Here is a 24707-nt window from a genome sequence, read left to right on the forward strand (position 1 = left end):
TTCAAGTGTAAGTATCACTAAGGCTGGGCCTAATTTCAATTTACTTTATATACTGCCGGGTAGCTTTACCTATAATGATACATCATCTTGTATTAGTTGATTTATATTTTATATTAATCACCTAAATCTGTAAAGTAACAAGTGACTAATCATCAAATCCATGTAGTGGAGTTAATGGTATAAAGTTGCCTTCCAAAGTGTAGAAGTGTAGAAGTATTCAGTAAAATAAAATGTATTACTCAATTAACATCATTCAAAAATGTACTTTTAGTGCAGTACGTGAGTAAAGGTACTTAGTAACATTCCACTATTGATCAGTGACTTCAAAATATGAGGAATATTTTTCCATGATTCAACTTAAGAACTTCTCAGTTGTATCCTGCGACCCCTCCACTGATATAGAATTGGCTATTGTATGCAGCATACAGTTAGTCAAACTATTACCATTTACAAGAGGTGCTATCATGTAGCCGAGAGCCCTCCGGTAAATGTTACCTTAAAATAAAATGAAGAAAAATCCAGTGTTAAAGCACAGCCTAAGCTCTGTAAACAGGTATGTAAACAAAGGGGGCCAACCGTAGCTGACAACATGCCTCAGCACACACACACGGTACGGACAGGTAGCAGATCTTGAATTTGTTAATTTAGCTTTCTCCAGAATCACTGAGTCAACTTTTAAGACAGTTCGCAAAAACAGTATAAATAGCAGATCCGTTGTATTGCACTCACATTCATGTAGGTCTTGGTGTCATCATTCCCTTCACAACTGCAAAACTGTGAATTGTTTGTTGTTGCATTAATTAACATTAGTTTTCAGTGTCATTCTAATGAATCACCGAAACATGTCAGGCTCTTAGGGCCACCTACTGGACAATCACTGAACTAACATGTGATGTAGCCTAGTATTTTACTGTGGTAAAACATTTTATATACTATCTATGGGTAAAAAAACCCATACCACCCGTTTAGAAATTGCATTTCCATTTACAGACAGCATTTTCTTATTTTGAGGCATTTTAGAGATTTTTTTCTGATAAACCACTGTACTTGAATGAGTATCAAGTTTCATTGTCTCAAGTGTAATTTTGATATTGGTCTAGAGACGGACTAAAACAGTTCTTTAGTCACTAAAATAGTGTAATTTAAAGGACTGCCGAGACTTTGTGGATTTAAATTCACTGTATATATCCAGACTTCAGACATGTATTGATGCACACAGAATAGGGCCAGTGGCTCAAAGTGTCTGATAGGCCTTTTAATGTAAAGATCCTGTTCATCTATCAGGCAGTTCCTAATTTAGAGCTACACACAAACAAACAATCCTGTTTACAACACCCACAGAGTAAGGACCATACAAGCTAATTATAAAGGGATTGAGATCTTTATTTAGCCTAATACAGTACAGTGCAACGGTTCACCTTAATCCAGTGTTAACACCGTGACTAGTGCACATTAGCCTTATAGCCAGCATAATATTTTTAGCTTCCAGATGGAGTCAACACTTTCTTGCTCCCCCATTTGTGACCGTGATAAAAATCCGCACACCAAAAAACACTTCGTGCAGTCTACGAAACACATGATCTATGATTCTGCTTCTTGATAAATAAAACTGCATCAAGTCTCTGAGAGGAGTAAAAAAAAAAACTTGGATTAAGGTAATTGTTGGGGTGGGAGGTGGTTCTTAAATAATCAGGCATGGTTGTAAAAGGTGGAATGTGTAACATTGTGTTTTTGTTTTCTGATCTTTGTGAAGGTGGTCTTTAAGCATTATAGGATGAAGAGGACACATTTCCACCAGTGCCTGTCCAGTTGGTGTGGATGAAATGACCAGGTTTTGACAGTAGTTCATATGTGTGGGCTCCGAAGTAGTCCCTCTGAGCCTGAAACACAAAACACAACTTGAAGAACATCTGACACCTGCATAGAGACACATTACACTTCCAAACAGGTTTCCAACTAATGAAAGATTTAACAATGGTCAAATCTATTTTGATAATGATCTACAATGATATTAAAAGCGGGAAAGCAGCAAAATCCTCACATTTAAAACCACTAATATTTGACATAATTTCAAATTGAAAACTTGTTAAATTTTTGTTGCTGTTTCTGTGATGAATATATGAGTAGAATAACAGAACAATAAGATAGTCACAACTCACGCACTGAGTCTATATGAGGTCAGGACCTTAAAGATCCCACCACGAAGCCATGTGACCTTTTTAATCTGATATACCTCACACTGCCATATGCTCAGTGCGCTGTGTCGTCTGTTGTTTTACCTGGAGGAGGTTGGCTGGCAGCTTGTCATGTCTGTAACCGTCATAGAAGGACAGAGCTGTGGTGAAACAGGGCATAGGGATGCCATGCTGGACTCCAGTGCTGACTGTCCTGCGCCAAGAATCCTAAACGAAGATAATAAACAGTTAACCATCGTTTTTTGTCTGTTCAACTAATGTCAAATTGGTGTTAATATGTTTGTGATGTCAGGTGGTATCACGTTTTATTGCAGTGTTTCTGTGTGTGGCAATAATAACTACCCGACCAACAAAACGCCATTTTAGACAGCCATCTAGTAAAATCTAGCAGTACTGTTCAGTCCTTTCTTTGTGAGAGAGGAAAAAGCTTGTTTTGTGTGTGTTTGTCAATGTGGGCATTGCAGTTTTGGCGACTTCCTCCTTCCTCATACCTGACACTCCTGCACAGCATTGCTGAAGAAAGTGTCCAGCAGCAAGTTTTGCAGCTCAGAGTCCCCGTCAAACGCATCCTTGATTTTACCCAGGAACACACTGTGGAAAGGAGAGGGCATTGTTAGCCAGCACAGAAAACAGGGAAGGGGGGCACTTGTGGGGTAGTGGTTAGAGTGTCCCCCTCCCCCCATGAGGCTCCGTCCTCGCAGCAGAACCGGTTTGAATCCGACCCGTTGTCATACTCTGCATGTCATTCCCCACTCTGCCTCATTTCATCTTTCTCTCTCTGCACTATCAAAAAAGCATTGAAAATACCCCAAAATAATCTTAGAAAAGAGAAAAGGAGTGATTCTGTTTATTACAATAACCAAGCTTCAATTCAAACAAGCACAACACCCTCGCCACAATGTGCAGGCTGAATGGTAGATACACACTTCCAAGTCATAGGGATTGTTATATTTGATTTAGGTTTATGCAACACATTTGCCAAGTTACACAAAGCAAACCATTGCCACAGCCACAGTTTCCTCATCCTTCTCTCGGTCTGATTTCAACAGAAAGCCAGGGTCATATGTTCTTTTTTCAGGTTTCTCACTCCAGCATTACACACATGGAAGTGACGAAATAGAGTTAATAACTCCCTCTAAGGCACTCCTTTAAAACTTTCAGAAGACTCAACTCATCACAATTTCTGTCTACAATTACAAAAATACCAAACTAAAATCTAAATCTTACAGAGTGAATGACAAAAAAAAAATATATAAAAACATATATACCGTATTTTCCGCACTATAAGCCGCACTGGACTATAAGCCGCAGGTGTTTTAAGGTTTAATTACCATATGTAAGAGTTTGTGCACAGAGGGGATTGTCGGGAAAGAGATGGCTGCTTGAGGAAGCTCCCATTTATTAACATTTCAACAGACAAGTTGCATAATGTATTCAAGTGTTACCATTTAGTGCAATAGTAGCTACAGAACATATACTGTGCACTGCAGTGTAATAACAGGGTCGGAAAATGGGGAAAAAGGCACGGTTTATTAGTCCGAAAATGACAGTATATTGTTCTTGCTTCCTCAAGAAGATGCCTCTTCCACTGCCTCACCAGTTTTCACCATCAGTGTGAAAGATGTCTTTTGTCATAAAGTTGCACAAGGCGGCAGTGAGGCAAACTTGTGTTGTGATATGAGGACACGCCATGTTGAACGTACCTTCGGATGATGCAGCCTCCTCTCCACATCAGAGCGATCCCGCCGTAGTTGAGGGACCAGCCGAACTCTTTGGCCGCCTGCCGCAGCAGCATGAAGCCCTGCGCGTAGGAAATGATCTTGGAGGCATAGAGGGCCTGGAGAGAGAACATTTGATCAATGTATTCTGATATAGTAACTGAATAATATAAGTCTCTTTAAAACATTTACATTTATAAAATGATCAGGTGCGGCTATAAGTTGTTGGTTGGCAGAGTTGCTTGAAAATGTTAATGGTAATAGTTTTAAACTGGGAGAATCAATGAAACAGAACCTTGTAACCTTATGATTTGTTGCCGTTTTATTAGACACTAGACAGGTGTAACTACTGTAGTAAACTGGCAAATGAATATGTACTATATAGTGTGTTCTACCTTTCTGATGTCCTCCAGGAAGGCAGCTTTGTCACCGCTGAATTTGACCCCCTGTGGCCCTGAGAGGCTGCGGCTGGCCACCACTCTCTCATCCTTCAGAGAGGACAGGCATCTGGCAAAGACAGCCTCGCCTGCAGCACAGACACAGATGAATAAACAAGGTTAGCATTCTGCTGAGCTCAACTCCCAAAACACAAGAGAATGATCCTGTAAACAATCATTTAGACTTCCTGAAATCCTTAGCAACAAATGAAAAGAGTTCATAGGTCATAGTCATCATAATGACAGGCAGACAAAGCTCAATGATCTGCATGACACAGCAGTAAACACATCGCAGGGCTTGCCACTGCCAGTGCCACTTGTCAATGGTAACACATCAGGGATTGCCAGTTGCAACACAAAAGAAATATAATCATTTTGCCGCTGTATCAACATAAGAGGACAAACTTTAGATTAAGCATGACTTGCTAAAATCTGCACAGCTAGGTGATGCAACCCTCAGGCAGAGACAGACAAAAAGAGAGAGAGAGAGGGATTGAGAGAGAATGTGTCCAGTGAGTGAAAACCCAGCCATACACACTGCACCCGGCCTGTCAGGCTGCTCCACACAGGCGGGCTCGGCTCTCACACAATGAAGCCTTTTGTGCTGCCTCTATCTTGCTCGATCACAAGAGGACAGCACTGACAGAAACCGAGCAAACAAAATAATTATTGTGAAATCTAAGTATCAGAACAATGGTTGGAGGATTTTTGGAAAGGTCAAGTTTCTACTACAAACTATCAAACATGAAAGTTTATCATGCGTGTCCCTTTGACTTAAACTATGCACTGGTAAAAAAGGTGTGTGCAGAGCCACTATGACACCTTTTTAGTCCTGGATTATAGACAGCCATCTCATGCACAGCTGTTTATGAAACTGTCTCTTACAGTCAGAGCAAAGCATCACAAATCCTCCTTATGTCACTTAAGATGAGCAGGCCACTAGCAAAGCCTTCAATCTTCTTAGTGACAGCTTCATATTGACCATCTCCCCTGGAACAGCTCAGTGCCCAGGCTGTGTGTAAGCTAACGGTCAAAGCAAAACATTAGCCTCACACCTCTAGTCATCAGGCCTACTACTGTCCCTTTAATTTGCTCATGTTGCCATGTTGAAATATGAACAGGTGTGACATAATTTTTTTGGTTTTTTCCCCCATGTCATCATGACAAACACAGTTTACAAAGCAGCCAGCGATTGAAGAAGGGACAAGGAAATCAAGACACTTCCTGGTCTACAACTTCCTAACGTCCTCTTACCGATCAGAGTCACAGGTGTGCCGTAGTCCAGGGCTGAAATGGCCGTCCACTTCCCTGTTCCTTTCTGCCCTGCACTGTCGCGGATCTTGGGAAGCAGGTGTGTACCGTCGGCGTCACGGAATTTCAGGATGTTAGCCGTGATCTCAATCAGGAAGGAGTCCAGCTCTGTCTTGTTCCAGTTGGTGAAAGCCTGAGTGTTCCAGCCACAGTGTGAAGTTGAGACACTGCCACATTGTTTTTTTCTCATTTGATTACACAGAAATGACAAGACACAAAAAAAATCCTAATGAAGCTCACCTCTGCCATCTCGTCATGGTCCATACCCAGAACGTCCTTCATCAGGTGATAGGCCTCACAAATCAGCTGCATGTCCCCGTATTCGATGCCATTGTGGACCATTTTCACAAAGTGACCTGCACCCTCATCTCCGACCTGCGAGCCAGTCAAGATTATTGTGAGATGGCTTGATAAAAACTGCTACAAACAATAAAGTGCACTAAAAAGTATGTACACAACATATATAGCACTCACCCAGTCACAGCAGGGTTCTCCGGTTCCAACCTTGGCAGCGATGCTCTGGAAGATGTCTTTTATGTGTGGCCTTAGAATAAAGATACAGCAAACTATTATTTTATGCTCTCAGAAAAGGTAATCTTCTTTTACTGCCAACATCTGCAGCTGAGGAGTTATGAAGTGCAAAGCTGAATTTGTGTAGGCTCACCAGGCCTCTATATGTCCTCCTGGCATGAGCGAGGGTCCGTAACGTGCCCCTTCCTCTCCACCGCTGACCCCGCTGCCCACAAACAGCAAGCCCTTCTCCTGCATACTCTTACACCGCCGCTGTACGAAAGAAACACATAAGCACTATGAGTATATTCTCAATCAGATAAGGAAGATTTGCTGCTAAAAAAGTGCTCAACCACTCACTGTGGTGTCTCTGTATTCAGAGTTGCCACCGTCGATGATGATATCCCCGGCCTCAAGAAGAGGAACCTGCAGGAAGAATTTCACCACAAAGCAAAGTTATTTAACTGAGCGGGACCTCCATTTACAACAGATGACTTTACCGCAGTTCAACGCAAAAGTACTGACCAGTTTGTCGATGAAGTCGTCCACGGCCTGTCCAGCCTTGACCAGCAGGATGATCCTCCTGGGCTTCTTCAGCTTGGACACCATGTCCTCCAGAGACTCCGCTCCAATCACCTTGGAGCCCTTCGCCTCGTTCTTCAGGAAGTCATGCACCTTGGACACGGTCCGGTTGTAAGCGCAGACCTGTCAGAGATTTGTGGGTTATTACAGAGTGATATGGGGCAGTGGGAAAAATAATTCTTTAAGGCTAAGGAATTGTTGGGAAAAAAAAAATATAGAAATGTAATAATCCCAGAGTCATCATCTTACCACGAAGCCATGGTCATTCATGTTCATGATGAGGTTTTGGCCCATGACAGCCAAACCGATCAGTGCAATGTCTGCTCTGTGAGAGGAAAAACATTAATGACATTTGTAGAGAGGCTCTGATAGACATCTGCTCACACACTGAGCATCAATAACAAGCAATGAGGTGGAACAAAAATTCATATATATATATATTCATATATATATATATATACATATATATATATTTATCTTGACTGCATCTGTTTTATGTAAAAAAGGAAGTGAGAACATGGGGTTTAAAAGTCACAGTCACGACAGCGCACAAGTCATTCTACAGAGTCCAAACCAACTACCAATTTCCACGCTGAATGTCCCATGTCGTTTCACTAAACACTGAAGCTAAGACGCTAACAGCTGCGTTTACATTAAAATTACCGAGAAGATTACTCTCAGCAAATTGGAATTAAAAAAAAACTACACAGCGTGTACAATGAATCAACCACACGTTTGATCCGCGATCTTTCCACTTTAACAACTCTGTAAACAAGTAAAAAGCTCATTTAAGAACTTACTTAGCCATGGTGCTCAGCGGGTCAAGTAACCGTGCAGTAACCGAGTTCAAATGACAGTCGGGTTTACTTCACTTCAGATCTGCTCCTCGCTAGTTTTCTCTTTTTTTACTTCCTTGTTCCCTGACAGCAGAAGCTCACGCCCCCTGAGGTAGAGTATTGGCCAATCAGATCATCTCCAGCAAACTCAAGCGATGTTCGTCGAAAAATTCTCATTGGTCCATAATGCTGAGCAGAGATATCCGTCCTCCTTATTGGCTGCGCCGGCCGTCACTCTTTACACGTTGCCGCACACCCGCAAGCACGAGTGGGTGCCATTTATTTCAGGATACCTCTTACTTATTAAATTAATTTAAGTATTGGAAAGTAAATTGGACTGAAATGCTGCAGGCCTACATAAGTAAGTTTACAATTGTGGTGTTATTTGACTTTACTTTAGTGTTTCCATTTGCTGCTGCTTTGTAAATTGTAGGCCAGCCTTGCACTGTGCTACATTTATTTAGTAGACTAGGCCTATTATAGGGCTACTAGGCTACTACTTTATTTTTCTGATTTGAATTTTATATTAAAAATGCTGTAAGCGTATGAAGACTTAACTTGTGGTATTTTGTGCTGTGACCCCTGACATTAGGCTTTATGTCTAGTTGGGGCCTTTTGTCCAATTCTAGATGTCAAGACAGTGATTTCATCATTTGCTTAAAGAGGTAAATCAGAAATCCCATTAATCATTCCACATCCACAACCCCCATAGTGAAATAATGATAGGCTATAATATTGTTTATAGGAGCCAGATGTATGCAACATTAGTACTTGTGATCCCTTAACATTTTTGTACAGGATTAAAGTAAAATAATTTCTGCATTTGTAAATTGAAAATAGTCCAGATATCAGTTTATACTATTTTTACTTTATAGTTTCACCATTATTTTTTTCAATTTAGGCTAGATTACAGGCAAGGCAAAGCGGGCAACAGTCCCCTTGTCAAAATCATGATTATTTCAATCTTGTGCTGAAATACAGCATAATCAATTAATTTGTGCTTATTCCAGTAACCACACTGAATCTGGGACCCAGTGATCCGCAACTTATAAGGAGAGTTCAGTGTCCTTTCCATGCAGAATGGGATTTCACAGTTAATAAACTCCAATGAAATCACAATTTCATCTTCTACTTGCTGACATGGCATGACTCTGCAGTTAACCAGTTTCATGTCAGAATGACTTTACATGCAGGCAGCAAGAAGGAAGTAGTGCTGGGGCTTGTAATACAGTTTGTAAGACTTTTCCTTTGCTTTTCAGTGCAATGAAGTCTAATCTAAATCTAAATCTATTTTAATTGATTAAGATATGAAAGTCATAATTAAGAGATATGTCAAAGGTAGGAAATGCATCAGAATAAAAAGATAGTCAGGATTTTTCTAATTTCAAATATTACATTAATAATTCAGATATGTCAAAATGTGTGTTTTGAAGTCCAAACGTTTGTTAAATCTTTTGAGACAAGTCAAAAGTTTGACTTACAAAGTTAAAACTATAAAATACTAAGTCCAAAATTATGAACTCATTTCTCACAATTTTGATTTAACATGAGGAAATCATTTATTTTCCATTCCTAACATATTATCTATTTCATCCTTTTCCTGCTTCCGTGTCACACAGAGACCAGGAAGTTGTAACACGGGAGAAAAACTGCACAAAGGAGAAGACAGGCAGGACTTGTTCTGCTTATGCACAGTTTGCACGTTTTTATTGTTGCCTCATTCACTAAACAGTTCAATGGTGCAAGATTACCATACACAGAATTAGGATATCTGCATGACACATCTACGCTATACAGCGAATGGATTATAATTATTACAAATACAGTAAACATATTTACATTTTAATTCAAGCTCCATACAACACAGATATTTACAAAATAAGTATGAAAATGAAACCAGTCTGACAAATAATGTACAGTGTTAATGTCATGGTTTGTATTTTTCTTTTGGTGAACAAATCCAAAGGGGGGGACGCAGTTAACTGATATTGTCAGAGGGGAAGATGGAAACTATCATGGCTAGTTTTTGTTCGAAAGGCATCAACGGAAAAAAATAGCGTTTAGGTGAAGAAAGACACCAGCACAACAATAGTATACTGTCATTTTAGATGTCACTAGCTACTTTGTATTATATTCCCTGATATTAGAACAAATAAAATGAGTTAAAAACCACCCTTATTCAGTTAGAATACTAGTGGCTGCCTAGCGTGAGTAAATATTCTTCAAACCCAAAAGCAGACTTTCACTCAAACCACTTTCTAATAAAGAGGAAACACTAATGTAACTCACCTCCCCTGAAAAGATGCAGTGGGTTACATTTTGAGCCCCTTTTTTCCCTACTTTTTATGATGGAAATACACACATCTTCATAGTACATTCTACACCCTCCCAGTTGAGACTGGAAGAGGCTGCTGCAAAGTCATTTGGTTAATTCTGAGTAGAACAACTAAACCGCACAGACTTTATTTGATCAGTTAGTTGAACCTTTTTATTGATATGTGCAAAGAGCTGCAAACTAATATACACATTGCAAACAAATAAATACACAATTCAAAATAATGTGCCTCTGCAAATAAGTCACAGGAGTGAAAATGTTTGCTCTGACAGGTCTTCATATTCAGTACGCTGAGGTTTACAGTATCTCATGCATTGCACTTTGAGCCATGATTAGGGCATAGATGCTTTTTCATTATTATTATATTTTCTTCAATGTGTGGGTTTTCCTTGACAGACAAATTTTTTTTTCTCAGAAACATTGAGAGGATTTTTGGTTTTGCTGAACAGCAGGTTGGCTGACCTGAGAGCAGCTACGCCCTGAAATTTACATTTGTTTTGATTTTCTGAGGCAAACGTTTACTGTATTTAGATGAGCAGACAATGAGGATGCGTAGCCAGTAATTCCACTTTACTTGTAACAGACAAGGCTACCTCTGTTTCAACACATTTAACCCCTGATATCCCTTTCATAATCAGACAGTAGGCATACTACTGGTTGGTTGGCCAGAGTTTTTAAATGCCCATCTGTACAATTTATAGAGACAGAGGCGCCAAAAATTTCATAATTTACCAGGAGCCAAATGTAGCAGCTTTGATACGATATACAGAGCAAATATTTTCAGAACACAATATCAGAAAATAAAACCTTATGGTATAGTCATCCCTTTAATATCACTTCTTTCTTTCTTGTAAACCTCTTCAAGAAGCAGTTATCCAGTGTAGCCTCGATATGTGCTCTTATCAGTGTCCCTGATACTCGGAAATAATCTTGGACTCAACGTGTGTGATCTGCCCTCGTCTTGCTATAGATATGTGTTAATGTGCAAAATAAGGTTAAAAACCCACAAAGTTAGTAAGAAATAAGGAAATGTATGCCCTCTGTAACATTTTAATATAAAACTTCACTATGGAATGAATAAAAGCATAATAGAAAAGAAAAACAATCAACAATGTTAATCATAATAATAATAATAGTAAAAAAAAGTAAATCAAATTAAAGTTATGTGAGTTAACGGTTATCAATTCAATAAACACACAGAAAATGAACACGTGGTAACCTGCTGTAAAAAAAAAAAGTCTGTACTTCAATGAGGGGGAGTATCATAATCTGTCCTGCAGGCTACATGCTAGCAGCTTCATCCATTTACTACTGGCTTCAAGGCTAGAGCATTGCTTCTTCATTCTGTCTTAATACCTCCTCTTATCTCCTGTATCACACGCACGTGACGCTTAAAGTAAATGTTATTAAAAAAAATAAATAAAAAAAATATCAGCAAATGTTGAGACTCTTTTGAAGATCTAAAGGCTCAATGGGTCGGTGTAAGAAAAACTGCTAAGAGCTGGAGCAGAGAGGAATGTCTTAAATGAGAGCCACCAGAACAGACTGTATGTACAAATGATGTCTGTCTTCCTCCACCTCCTCCTCTCCTTGAAAACTGTGTTTTTTGTTCTAGAGATGAAATAGCAAAAAGGACAGGGGAACAAATATCTACTCCTGCACGAACAATCCATCGTCATGTTTTCGCTGCCGAGATATGAAATAATCATAATTTTTTTTTGCCTTTTACCCCAGATAGCTCATATTTTAGGTGCCGATGCATGATTGTTAGTTATCTCTCACTGACTGACGGCACTATTGGGGGTTTGGAGTTGGTGTATGTACACAGACTGAGGAGTGGGATCTAAGTTTAACATGGATGACGGTGGAAAACCAGTGCTGCCCTTGTGTCTGAGTTGGAACAATTTCTTTTTCAGACTTTTTGTCACTAAAGGCCGTTCATGAGGCAGCGGCAGAGGGAAGCTAGCAGCCTGATGCAAATCTCACAAGAGGATAAAAACATATGAATTCATTAGCAGCAATAAGATCTTGAAGTAGCCTTGCTTTCTGTAGCAGAGCGTCAACAGATGCATCACATGGAGATATTTGTATATTTTCCCTTCATGGTTTCAACTGTACCTCTATCGGATATGTTTAAATTTTTTTGAATTTAGCAAAAAATCTTCTCCTGAGGACTGCTGCAGTTATCATGCGGGCATATTAATAAAAATAAACTAAATGAATGACAACCAACAAATAAAATAGAACTCTTCTCGGGAGACAAATAACACTGATATAGACAATTTTAGTTTTTTTCTACAGATGATTGGCAAAACTGAAATTAGTGGCCAGAAAGAACAGTTTCCGAAGAATCGTGCACACACAAGTAGACTATTACAACATGCTACTAGTTAGGGAGTTAGGGAATGACAACAAAGCGGAACAAAATTAGCAAACGTTGTCATGAAAACAAAAACACAAATAGCTGAGGAGGAGGAGGAGGAAGAAGAGGGGAGGAGCGATAGAGAGGAGAGAAAGCTAAGTTGGCTTCAGGGTTGTTGGAGGGAAAGGGGTGGGGGCGCAAATTCCTCTGGAACTGAAACTTTTAGTCGCATGAAAGGAGACTTAAGCCACAAGTCTACTTACAAGAGAAAACCGTCAATCACAATGATTAATAAGTGTTAACACTTGGTATGTTCTGAAAAGAGAATGGAAGCCTGTGGTTTCCTGTGTGCCGCTCCACTCACTCAGTTCTTCATCAGGCAAGTGCGCCTCCTCGCCAGCTTAGATCTGTGGGAACAGGATTTCACGTGGTGATCAGATGAGGATTTTTTTTTTTTTCAGAAAACGTAGGGCTGCTTGGTGTGTTGTGCAGTGTCTGTGTGTGTACCTTATCGTTCCTGCTAGCAGAGGGTTAAAGGCGTAGAGCCAGTCGTTCATGTCTTTCTCATTGTTGGCCTGCAGGAGGATTCCTCGATGTTTTGTGCACACAGCAAACGTGTGCGGAGTCTGAAATGAGAACAACTTATTTTGGTCAAACTGCACGTATTTAGTTGGCTAAATGTGAATTTTTCCAAATGATGCTATGTGATAAACCTGATTTTTTTTACTATGCGAACGTTCAGTTGTGCAACTATGCTCAGTTGCTGCAAATTAGAGGTTTTGACTTGAAAGTCTACCTTGAGCATGGCCTGCTGGTCTTCACTGTATTCCACCTGTGCTGTGGAGAGGTTGAGGACACCCCGCTCCACCGGGTCCTTGTCGCTGTTGTAGATGAAGACGTAGGGCCGGCGCACCACCACAAAGTGCTTCACCCACGAGTTGGAGCGCGGCTCCATGAAGCTTAGGATTCCCTTCTTAGATACTACCGATCTGAAAAGGAAAAAAAGGAGTGAAAAAATGGTTGGAACAGGATTATCTACTTTAGTTTGGGCTGTGAGAAGCATCTTGTATTGATTTATTTTCTATTTACATCGCTGCATATCACAGTGAAAAGAGGAGAAAAGGACTTCACACTAATATGAGAGCATACATGCAAACATGTTAGCACTCACCCTGGCCTCATTTCTTCAATATCAGGCACCAAGTTGAGGAACTCGTTCTTTCCAGCCCGTGCTAGGTAGGAGGTCTCCAGAGTGGGAACCATGGGGAAGTTTTCATAGTCCGAGCAGGAGGGGCTGGAGGCGCGGGAGCTGTTCTCTGGGGTCCTAAGGAACAACAATTACACTAAGTTAGCATCATGGTGACAACTCACTTAAATATACCAAACCATATTGTTTTTTTGTGTTACAGTAAGCTTTGCCCCTCTTGTTATATTATAAAATACAGGCATTGATAGATATTTAGATCAACAAATAAAAAAGAGAAGAAAAAATAAATAACTGAAGAGTTTTACTTCTGGTCCATGGAACCGCAGCGGGAGTCAGACAGAGACGGGCAGGTGGAGGACGGGGTGAGGGTGGCGCTGCTGAAGCTAGTGACTGAGGGGTCACGTCCCATTGGTGAGATGTCAGACAGCTGGAGGGAGTGGGAAAAAAAGAGAAATGTATGTTAAACACTACTTTTAAGAAGCACAGCGTCATTGGTTTAGTCAAATCAAACCTGACAAAAGTAAAAACGTTATACAATGTTAATTGATATATTTTTGTTTATCATTGCTCACCTTGCAGTCACTGATACTGTTGACCACTTGGTTGTATTCACTGTTGTAGGTGTGTGTCATGAGGCGCAGGCACTGCAAGTGAACAAAAGGCCAGAGGGATCAGGAGGAGGAGAAGAATCAGTTTGCCTGTTGATAACTATGCAGCAAAGAGTCAATCTTGACACTGACACTCTCTATATCCACGCATTGCTGAATTGGCTTTCTCACCTTAGTGGCCAGCTCCTTCTCACGATCCACCAGGCTCTCGATGTCGGCGGAGTCGTAGCCGCTGCTCTCGCTAGGCGTGATGGCGCTCTCAAAGGTGGTGCTGGAGATCTGTGAGGAGATGGAGGTGGAGGTGGACAGGCTGTCTGTGCTCATGCTGGGGGACAGAGACTCACTCAGGGACTTGACGGTGGGAGCCGTCCCCACTGGAGCAGCGTCTCCCAGCTTCTCCCTCAGCAGCAGCAGGTGACGGGTCTTCTCCACCTGGAACGGATGACACGGGTGGGGGTTAAGTTTACATCGTCAAGAATGAACTTTTTTTAAATGAAATGTTTATCTCAGTGGGATATCAGACAATGACAAAGCAGGGAGACATGAGAAAAAACTTTGGCATTTCAAAGTATATGCAGGTGCATCTAACAAAATGTGAATGTCATTGTAAAATTTATTTTTCCCCCCGAAATTTAATTAAAAAAATTAACTTTTATATATTCTAGATTCATTACACATAAAGTGAAATAAATATAGAATAAACAATAAACATACTTTTCAGATGTTCGACATTTCTGTATTATACATCCTTTTTTTGATTGGTTTTATGTCATATATTCATATATTTTGAGAAACTGGATTTTTATATTCCGTAAACTGAAAGCCATAATCATCAAAATGAAAACCAAATAAAGAACTGACATATTTCACATTCTTGAGTTAATCAAGAATATATGAAAGTTTCACTTTTGTGAAATAACTTTTCCATGATATTCAATTTTTTTTTAGATACAACTGTATGTATATTTTTGATACATTCTTTAACATTGAAGGTGAATAAGAGAGTTAAGGACCCACCTCATGCAGCTGCTCCATTTTCTCCAGCTCCCATTGGTGCTCCAGGATGAGGCTGTCTCCTCGGGGCCTCCAGCCGGCCAGGTTCTCCTCTCCACGCACATAAGCCACTGATGTGTCCAGGATCTTCCTCCTCCTCCGCTGCATCCCTGCTCAGGACAAAAGCAATCAATAGGACAAAACTCTCAATGGAATCATGACAAACAGGCGGCTTGTCTTGAATCTATTTCTTGACGTTGTAGATTATTTGCTCACCTGGGCTTCCAGTGTCAGACATCTTGCACAAGCTCAGCTCGTAAATGCCGGTGACTCTATTGCTTTAATGAAGCAGAGAGAGATTGTATGTAAGTAAACATGATCCGAGTCTCTTGAATTAGGTTCATAGAAATGAAGTCAGGCGTCTTACCAGTCCGGGGTTTTGGAGTATCCACTCCCGAAGAGATTCCTGAGGGAACGGGGAGGGGAGATCTTTGCGTCTCGGGAGTAGAAGACCATGCAGATGTCTTTGGTGATGATCGCAGGCTGGATGCAATGGTCCAGCTGTGAAGGGGAACACAGCAAGCATTTTAGCTGCAGTTGGCATCCAGGTTAAACAATAGAGCTACATTTAGGAAAAGGTACTATTATAAAAGAGCAATGACACACCTCCAGATATGCAGACAGGGTCATGTAGATCTTCTCTCCATAGGGAGTGACTCTGTTTAGCAGGAGGGAGTTGTGCAGCGAGCTGTCCCACACCGCTTCGAAGCGGTAGAAAGTCCTGAAGGTGAATAACAAAATATCTTCAGTTTTCAGCAAAATTTACAAATAAAATGACATAGTACTATCTCCTATAAAGTCATGGTCAGTGCTTTGCAAACAGCACTTTGGGTAGGTTTGTAGGATCTGTATGGAAACTACAGGACCATTTTGAAAAGTCAGTCATATATCACAGATTGAAGTGTCTCGCCATAACTAGATGTGAGGAAACACACTGAGGTGAGAGCTTGACAAAGGACACTATGGGATCATGAGCCATGGTAGTAACAGACTGTCAGGAATGTGTGTGTGTGTGTGAGTGCAGCAAGCTGAGTTTGTTGTGACAGTTGGAACAAATTAGAACGCTGGCAAGCGGAATACAGGGTAAATATGTCCTGCATGTCAAATTAAGCTATGGTAAATCACATACATTATTATAGCATCAATGTAAAGACTATCAGACTCCTTTACAGATATATTACTCAAAAGCAATAAGTAAAATATTGTTTACTAGATCTGTCTCTGCTCTCTATCTAAAATGACTGCTTGCTGAGGCTCTTCCCATGGTTTCAGTAGTTCCTATATTTTGCAGCAGGGGGCACTCTCACCCACAGACTGACAGCCAGACCTGCCCTGTTGGAGTCTCAGTGGCCTTGGTTGTTACTGACTCACACAGTGAATCACAGCTGAGAGAAAAGCATTTGTTTGGAATCTGGGTGCTGCAGACAATCAATACACCATTATATAAACTAATACAAAGAAGGGGTTTTGCATTTGCGTCTAAGATTGCCTTTACTTGTCCGTAATATGATTTGTAATGATATTCAGTTTTTTTTTTAAACGCTAAATATTGGATGGAAAATGAAAGGCAAACTGAAACGTCAGTGAGGAGGACTAATCACTAGGGATCTATAGGACTGAAGAGAAGCATAAAGGTCTTTCACAGAAAGAACCTTATGTTCTCTGGTCACTGGTACCTATCAATATCTTTATCAATAGAAAGCCTGAGAAAATTCAATTGGAGTCCAGCCGCAGCAGGAAGAAAAACAGAAAGTGCACAGAAAAAAAAGAAAGAAGCACAGAAAGTCAGGCAACAGAGACAAACAATGGAGCAAATCCACAGCAGTGAAAATTGAAATGGCCATGCAATCATTCCTCTTTGCCTTCAGCCAATCAATAGACAAATACACACACACACACACACACACACACAGTATATTGCATGGTTCTGTGTTTAGTGAGTTTTTAAGAAAAAATAAATCAACTAGAATATGTGGACAACAAGCACAACAAAATGACTGAGCTGGTATTTGTTGTTTAAAGAAAAAGTTCTCTCAAGAAAAGCTTGGTGTAGTGAAACAGAATACAAGCAGATTGTCAGCCACAACCCGTAGCAATAGATCAATGGATGAGTCAGAAATTGGAAGCGTGTGGAGCGCTACATCTACCTGTTGACATTGTGGGATGACTTGATGTTCTTGGCGGAAATGATGTTGAGGGACAGGACGGCATCAGCGGCGCTATCGTCCACTTCAGTCTTGTTCCTGATACGACCTGGTGGGACACAGACCATCACACGTCAACATTTCAATCCAAAGGTCTCAATGTAGGAGCCCAGTCAGTAGAGTAATGGTGTTGTCCGGCGGGCAAGATTCCAAACACATGCTTACTTGTAAGTCTCTCTGTGTAAGAATATCAGCAGCTGATGCTCTAAAAATGTGAAATGGAATTATTTCGCCCATCAGCCACAGCTACAGTATATAAACTGCCTGTTAGAGAGAGGCAGCCGGAGGCGAAAACAGATATGACTTCCCTAGACTGGAGTTATGACTGAAACTCATAAACTAAGCTTCCTTTCCAACAGCATGATTTGTTATTGTACTCTTTTATTGTTATTTTTCTTATTGATTGTGCTTTGATGCATTTTTAAGCTTTACTGGATAGTTTTGGAGAGACAAAGGTGAAATGGGGCAGAGAGGGGAATGACATGCAGAGAACAACCATGGGCTATATTCAAACCTGTGGTCTGCTGCTTCTGAGGACTGAGCCTTTATGGGAGCCCCTTTGAAGTGTTTCTTTTTCAAACTTCTATATCTAACATCAACCTTCCAAAGGGCCTAAAGATGGAAATGAGCAACTGGCTACAATCTTCCCACTGTCCCTGTTTTAAATAAATATATCTGAAATCTGAAAAAAAAATGAACATTTCACAACACCCTCCTGTCTGCTAGTGGGACACAGCAGTGTTTTGAGCCTCTGTAATCTCTGAGGGGGAAAGGCTGCTCACCTACGACCAGCTCTCGAACGTCCTTCCAGTGGAGCTCACTGCCCTTCTCGTGAATGAGAGTCACCGTGATCCTGCGCTGGATACCCTGCAACACAGATGACAGGAGCTTAGAACCAGAGTACAAACAGCTGGAACTTAATTAAGCTTCTAAATTATATTATTTTTTTTGGTTTTATAAAAAAGGAAAATATGACTGCAACTTGGTCAAAATCTAATTCTGTGTGCAATGCAAATGGCTGCATAAAACGTGTGTAGGCTTGATGTGTGATTGTGCACATCTCCGGTACCTGGTGCAGCAGGTAGGTGCCATGACAGGGCAGTCCTCCACTATGATCCACTACAGCTGGGATGTACCTGTGGAGGGAATCAACGTCATATTCAGCCACTTAACACAACACATTTCTTGGCATTCTTGGAAAAAGATTGCATCAAAAAATATCCGGGTATTTGATAAATTGCCGTTTAAATTCAAACCGTTCAAATTTTTTCACAAAGGCTTTTTTTTTTAGACTTATTGTTTACAACACTGCTGAAATTTGCCCCCAATAGAGCCCTCAGATTTTCCCTACCTATGATAATGTATACTTTCTTAAGCATGTTATTACACTGAAACATACTAAAACTCTTAGTAGCACAGTGACATTAATCTGAAAGAATTAATCTTGTCTGTCTTGTCTAAACAACGTATTTGATCATTTATATTTGCTTTGAAAATGAGATGACTGTGTAGACACTTACTCTCCGGTGGGCTCCAGCTCGCTGATCTCAAACCACACCAGTAGGTCATACTTGCTGACACACTGACCCAGGTTGGACTTGGTGATGGTGTTCAACTTAGTGGCTGGAACTGACACACACACAACTGAGAATAAGACGGATATCAATTACAATTGGAATTTTCCTTAATTCCACAGGGGATAATGGGCAATGAGGGAATACATAGCCTTTATATAGAAAGTAATACCAATATTCACAGTATCAGTACATGGTAGAGTCCACTATTACTGAAATAAGATGGAGGAATAAACACGACATAACACATCATACTCAAAACCCGGCAACACATGCTGCAATGCTTTGAGTAACTAAATCACAGATTACACCTCCGCTGAAAGCTCCCTGCTGTTTGACACATCCGGATTATGTTCCCGTTGAAACGGGCTAATCTCTGAGCTGAGGCACACAGCTACATTCATTTGTGCTCAATAAAATGGTTGAATGGACATGATTCCATATGAAAAGTACCATAATTGGACGGCTGCTGAACCAACAAAAGCTTAATCCTCTGGATTCTGATTTATGCTGTGAGTACTGTGTCAGTGATCTCCTGTGTTTATGATAAATGCTCAGTTTATTATTTGGCCTCATATTCAGAATGTACATCAGATGTACGTGAAGGTGTCGTCTCAGGCTGGTTTGTAAGGTGAAGTGGGGAGGGTTGGACTTAGCTGACTGGACCTAAATAAAACTGCAGCGAGGTGCAGCACACACACAGCCACTGCATAGCGCTATCGTGCAACTGCCTGCAGTCACAGAGCGACCACAGGAACAAAGCACAGCACTGGGCCTAATCACTACACAACACAGGTGCATCTAATGCACGTTTAGCTAACTACTGCGACCGCTGTACCAACCATGGTGCCTGGGCACAATGAGCACAAGGTCACTGGGCACCGGGAGGAAGGGGAAGTGAGAGAGCTGCTCGGCCTCGTCCTCCAGGCTGGCCACAGCCGACGAGGCCAGGGCGTTGGCATGCTCAGACAGCGTGTCCAGCACCTTGCCGTTCACATAGCCACTCATCAGGTAGCGCACCAACTCTATCTTACGGGTATGGTCTGGAGTTTTAATTCAATATACATTTGCACATTGGTGAGAAGGATTGGAGGGGGGAGGGTGGGGGATGGGGGCGGCGTGTGAAAAAGGAGATGTGGAAAAGGGAGGACAGGGTTGGGTATGAGGTATTTTGGATTGTTGGAAATGATTCAAAAGGGAGACAAAAAAAATCCAAAAGGAAGCGAGAAATGAAAGAAGAGTGGAAGGAAAAATGAGGCATGCTGACATAACCATAATGAATAGAAGAAATATTCTGAAATGAGGGCAACAGGTGCAGAACATATTGATGTTACAGCGTGTGTTGTGATGACATTCAAATCCTTACCAGGTCTGGACAGAGGCATGGGAATAGGATAGTATTTCCTTGACGGTGTTGGAGGACTGTAAAAATAAAAGCATAATTAACCAACCTTATAGAAAAAAAGATCACAAAATCTATCTGGTGTACCAAACATGAAAGTAATGCAGCATCTCAACAGAAGAATGTCTTTGTTCATCACCAACCTAATCAGGTCCTGGCCATGAAGATGCAATGGGTGCTGCTGGTAGTGGCCGAACACTTCGAACACGATGGGCTTGGTCTTGATGTACTCAATGAAGGATTCTGTGACCTCAACTGAAATCTGCTCCAGCAGTGAAAAGAAAGGGTTTTTCAAAATGAATTAACTGGAGTTGTAAAAGTAGAGCTTGCTTGTGTTTAAGAGCATGTTCACTCACGTTCTGGACGTGGTAAAAGCCCAGAGGAGCTCCTTTGCTGTTCTTCAGAGGCTCGGTTGAAAAAGCCTCATCATGACGATGCAGGAAACTAAGGGGAACAACAGAAATCAGTGTCAGTGTATCATGTTTGTGTTGATGTTTCCATATGGTGCAAAATACAGGATTAAGCAACAACTCTTCATTGTTCTTGTTATTCTCTTAAGGCATTTCTATGTTTTATTTTTATTTTAAAAAGAAAGCTTCATTATTTTATAGATTTGGATAATGACCTTAAATTGTTCTTGTTTTCACAGCAACTTGACCAGTTTAAATTCTGATATATGTTACTACATCTATCATTTTACCACTCTACCTCAACAGTTAGATTTAAGACACCGCATGGGGGGAATTTTAGTTCTGATACAGTCTCATTTTTCCTCTGATGATCATAAATGACATGTAACAGCAAACGAGACCATCAGTGCAAAGAAAGCTACTTTTTATGTATTTTCTTAATGCCTTTGTCATGGGTACGCTCACCCAGGAACAACAGCTGGCTTAGTAAAAACATTACCGCTTTTCTCCAAAGGGGGTGCAAGAATTAACAAAAAAACAAAAGTTCCTCAGAGCACCTTTAACAGAGATTATTTTTTTAGACAGTTGTGGACTCACTTGAACTGGCAGAAGATGTCGGCGTACTCAGGAGGGACGCCGCTGGCCTGGAGCACAGTAACACGGAAGGTGAAGATGCTGCCCACCTCTAGTTGGCCTGCCAGACCCTCCCCAAGACTCAGCTTACTCTCTGGGATGTTCCCCAGTTTGAGGTCTGAGGGAAAAGCCACAGAAGGGGGTTAGGAGAAATTGTGCAGAGATTTATTGAAAATGACATGCAACTGCACCCTGTCATTGTGCTTTGCAATCTGCATGTGAATTCTAAGCTCAGCACAATAAAACCAGACGGGCTCCTGCACATAATTGAGCTTGTGATTTGTAGGGGGGGAGTGTGTGTGTGTGGGGGGGGGGGGGAATCCAATGGCCTTTAAACACATTCCTTCACAAAGTAAGAGAGACCACATCAGTCTCATTTACATAACTATACATTTAAGGACTGCCTTTGCATGTGACAGAACCATCTGCCAAGTGTGTTTCCCATTGGGCGGAGAGGTCAACATTTACGAGTGGTGAGGTGGAGGTCTGGCGGCCGTACCCATGTCATTGAGTCTGTTGAGCTCCTCTGAGGGTGTGTTGACCTCTGAACTCTGGCCCTGGCCCTCCACTATGCGCAGCTCTTCCAGGGACAAGCCGGAGCGGGTCATAACCGTGCAGGGAAAGTCATTCTGAATGGACAAATATAAAATTAAATTAAAATTAGAGGAAAGGATTAAGCAAACCTCCACCTGTGTGAAGGCATTTCTATGTTATTGTGCAATGCTGGATGAATAAGGATGAAGGCTGAAAACAATATTTATTTATATAATTTATTTATCGTTTTAAGAAAATAAAAAGGATGAGAATGTATGCAATGTATATCTCAGCTTCCTCTGCTGACTTCCTTTTCTAACATAAACAATATGCACCCACTGTCTCAGTCTGTTTTCAGGCTTTGAAGCCACTTTCATCAGACTCGGGGCTTACCTTTTTGAAGTACTCATCATCAAAGGAGATCTTGGCGGTCCCCGACTGTCTAACTCCAGAACCGTAGTCTGGGGCCTCCTCGTCAGCTACAAAGACACAAACCATCCTCATATCAGGATCTATCAGTGATGCGGCTGACTTCAACTGTCATAGCACATCAGAAGGGATACGTGGAGAATCTAAGGGAATTTTTCTCTTTGCCACCAGCTGCGAGTGTCTTTACACGGATATAGAAATAACAGTTCGAAGCATAAATGCATCTAGTTATTAGGTTTGAGTCGAATATATTTTGGAATGCAAAAATCAGAAAGAGTGTGACAGAAATACGGGACGCACACTAAGTGCGTCCATGTATGTTTTTTAAACTGCTCCAGGGAACATGACGACCATATTTTTTCTCCAAGAAAACTGTATCACACAAATGAGTGTTTAGCAGGATACAACACTGGGCATAAATATCCTGACAGTCATTCTCATTAGAGAAGCTCATTAATTACTCACCAGCTATGGCCTGGACCCCCACACGCAGGAAACCACGCACCTCGCCCTTCTCTGTTACTATGGCAACACGGTGCACCAGCGGCACAGGGTACAGCAGGTTGCTCAGGTACACGAAAGCTCTGAAAGATTAAATTGAAAAAAATAAAAGAGTGAAAACGCATTAAAAAACCTGATTCTAGTGCAGTGTGGAACAACTACTGCAGTCGTTGCATGCAGAAAACATTCAAACTATTTTGCCGCGTTATCTGTTGCATTTAATTAAGCTAGTGATAGCAAATTAAGAGATTCATCCATTGAAGAATATGTAGTAGTCACATATGGGACAATTTTTCTTGAAAGCACTACATTATCTGAAGACGAACACATACGTCTTTAATTTGTGAAACATCCTATAATGTGCATAAACATTCACAGCGTTAAGCATGACTACAATAAAATACATTGAAATATTAGTGACAATTATGTTAAGGAATGAGGTGAAACCAAAACATGGAGAAAAAAAACACAAACATAAAATCACACATGCTCCAGTGCACTGAACTCAGCAGCAGTTTAAACCGTCCAGCTTATTTTTAAACTGTCTGACAGGGTGATGACTGATGCCCTGTGGTGCAGCAGCAAAGGCTGTAAAAAAGGAGTGTTATCGTGTCATGTTATGGCGATGTCAGTCTCTCCCTCACACACTCACTGACATTTTGTTTTGTAGGGCTTGATTTGTTTTGCTGCACCCCGGGTGACCTACTCTTTTCTCTGTCACCCCTCCTTCCCTCACCCTGCTCTCTCTCTCTCTCTCCTTTTACAGGGAGACTCAAGGCCAAGGCGCAGGAGAGACATCAATCTGTAAAATCTCTGACGTCACAGTGACGTAGGCAGCTGAGGTCTGGCCGGCTCAAAACCTGCATTGATCTGTTGTCTTATTCTGAGATTGCCGGGAGATTGTTTATGACAAAGAGTCGGTGTTCACATGTCTGAGACCACAAACTCGGTTCAATGTGTGCTGTGATTTTAATGCTGCACATTTCAGCTTGACGTTGAATAAAACAAGTAAGCATGATTACTGACAACTACCAGTGAGTTAATATAATCTAATTACATTCCAATAGAAATGTTAAAACAAACAGGGTTCCAAAAACAAATGATTTTTATGTAAAGTAATAAATAAACATAAAAAAATCAGACAAGGTTTAAAAAAATTATAATAAAATGACAGACAGTTACTCAACTTAAACAGCAAAAATACATGGACTTCACACACAGATGAGAGTTAATACAGTGAGCACAGTGATGGTGGCGGGGGGATGAGACGCCACGCTGGGAGGATGTAGAGAGAAAAGGATGGTGGCTTTTAAATTTTTTGGGAACTGAGTCTGAATTTAAAGCAACTCATACAAAGCAGGACTGTGAGCACAGAAGTATGACTAATCACATTACATTCCAAACTGGTCTAATTTATCACTGCAAAGCTGCTATGAATACATGATCTGGTTTTTATTCTTTCAGCGAGGATGGCTTCAACTTATAATTAATAAGATATATGCCAACAGTATTTACTGAAATTTTTTAAATATCCAGATTTTTCATCCATGAAAAAAATATTGCATAAAACAATATCGTATACTTTACACTGAAAGTGCTTCCATATATCTCTACAGGACACAGTTGTTGGGTGCAACATCAGTCCGTAAATCAAGTATTTCATCATCTTCATAGATAAACTCAATACGAATTCATCCATGAAACCTATAAAATGTTGACAATCATTAATTTGCTTGTTTCATTCCCATCATCATAAACTCTTTACTTTCCACCCTTTTTTTTCACATTGCTCTACATCTGTGCAAGTGAAGATAAACTAGACTAAACCAAGCCATCATCCTCCGCCCCAAACTCCGGTCCCGCCCC

General features: G+C 40.9%; 2 protein-coding genes across 8 annotated transcripts in view; both read right to left on the reverse strand.

Annotated features, from left to right (window-relative positions):
* Positions 1 to 1360: 1360 nt before the first annotated feature.
* pgd (phosphogluconate dehydrogenase) lies at positions 1361 to 7669 on the reverse strand. The gene is made up of 13 exons (XM_080031534.1): positions 7554 to 7669; positions 7003 to 7078; positions 6697 to 6876; positions 6532 to 6597; positions 6326 to 6444; positions 6136 to 6205; positions 5902 to 6036; positions 5605 to 5794; positions 4309 to 4439; positions 3899 to 4032; positions 2687 to 2786; positions 2280 to 2402; positions 1361 to 1880 (listed from the first exon to the last, which is right to left on the reverse strand). The coding sequence occupies exons 1-13, from the start codon at positions 7559 to 7561 to the stop codon at positions 1761 to 1763; spliced, it is 1452 nt and encodes a 483-aa protein (XP_079887660.1). The 5' UTR covers positions 7562 to 7669; the 3' UTR covers positions 1361 to 1760.
* A 1642-nt stretch (positions 7670 to 9311) lies between these two features.
* Positions 9312 to 24707, reverse strand: part of kif1b (kinesin family member 1B) — a 57712-nt gene continuing 42316 nt past the window's right edge. For 4 of the 7 annotated variants that reach the window (XM_080031366.1, XM_080031369.1, XM_080031365.1 and 1 more), the window contains 22 exons: positions 22806 to 22924; positions 22305 to 22390; positions 21877 to 22006; positions 21342 to 21495; positions 20691 to 20778; positions 20478 to 20596; positions 20299 to 20354; positions 18879 to 19002; positions 18428 to 18494; positions 18141 to 18225; positions 17302 to 17407; positions 15761 to 15875; positions 15522 to 15655; positions 15371 to 15432; positions 15119 to 15264; positions 14273 to 14533; positions 14066 to 14137; positions 13799 to 13920; positions 13458 to 13610; positions 13083 to 13275; positions 12794 to 12912; positions 9312 to 12693 (listed from right to left, as the gene is read on the reverse strand). In XM_080031366.1, the coding sequence (XP_079887492.1) occupies positions 12651 to 12693; positions 12794 to 12912; positions 13083 to 13275; positions 13458 to 13610; positions 13799 to 13920; positions 14066 to 14137; positions 14273 to 14533; positions 15119 to 15264; positions 15371 to 15432; positions 15522 to 15655; positions 15761 to 15875; positions 17302 to 17407; positions 18141 to 18225; positions 18428 to 18494; positions 18879 to 19002; positions 20299 to 20354; positions 20478 to 20596; positions 20691 to 20778; positions 21342 to 21495; positions 21877 to 22006; positions 22305 to 22390; positions 22806 to 22924 (2554 nt within the window). In that variant the 3' untranslated portion in view covers positions 9312 to 12650. The remainder of the gene's footprint in view (positions 12694 to 12793; positions 12913 to 13082; positions 13276 to 13457; positions 13611 to 13798; positions 13921 to 14065; positions 14138 to 14272; positions 14534 to 15118; positions 15265 to 15370; positions 15433 to 15521; positions 15656 to 15760; positions 15876 to 17301; positions 17408 to 18140; positions 18226 to 18427; positions 18495 to 18878; positions 19003 to 20298; positions 20355 to 20477; positions 20597 to 20690; positions 20779 to 21341; positions 21496 to 21876; positions 22007 to 22304; positions 22391 to 22805; positions 22925 to 24707) is intronic. The other 3 variants (XM_080031371.1, XM_080031367.1, XM_080031372.1) reach the window with 1 other exon arrangement.

Source organism: Ammodytes marinus (genome assembly GCF_949987685.1).
Source record: "Ammodytes marinus genome assembly, chromosome: 7".
In the NCBI taxonomy this organism is placed as follows: domain Eukaryota; kingdom Metazoa; phylum Chordata; class Actinopteri; order Uranoscopiformes; family Ammodytidae; genus Ammodytes; species Ammodytes marinus.

What these genes read in the sequence shown, in the direction of transcription:
- pgd (XM_080031534.1), bottom strand. An exon ending in CTGAATACAGAGACACCACA is followed by an intron (nt 6,445 to 6,531) that starts GTGAGTGGTTGA and finishes TCTTTCGTACAG; the next exon opens with CGGCGGTGTAAGAGTATGCA. An exon ending in ATGCTGTGCAGGAGTGTCAG is followed by an intron (nt 2,403 to 2,686) that starts GTATGAGGAAGG and finishes ATCTTCGTTTAG; the next exon opens with GATTCTTGGCGCAGGACAGT.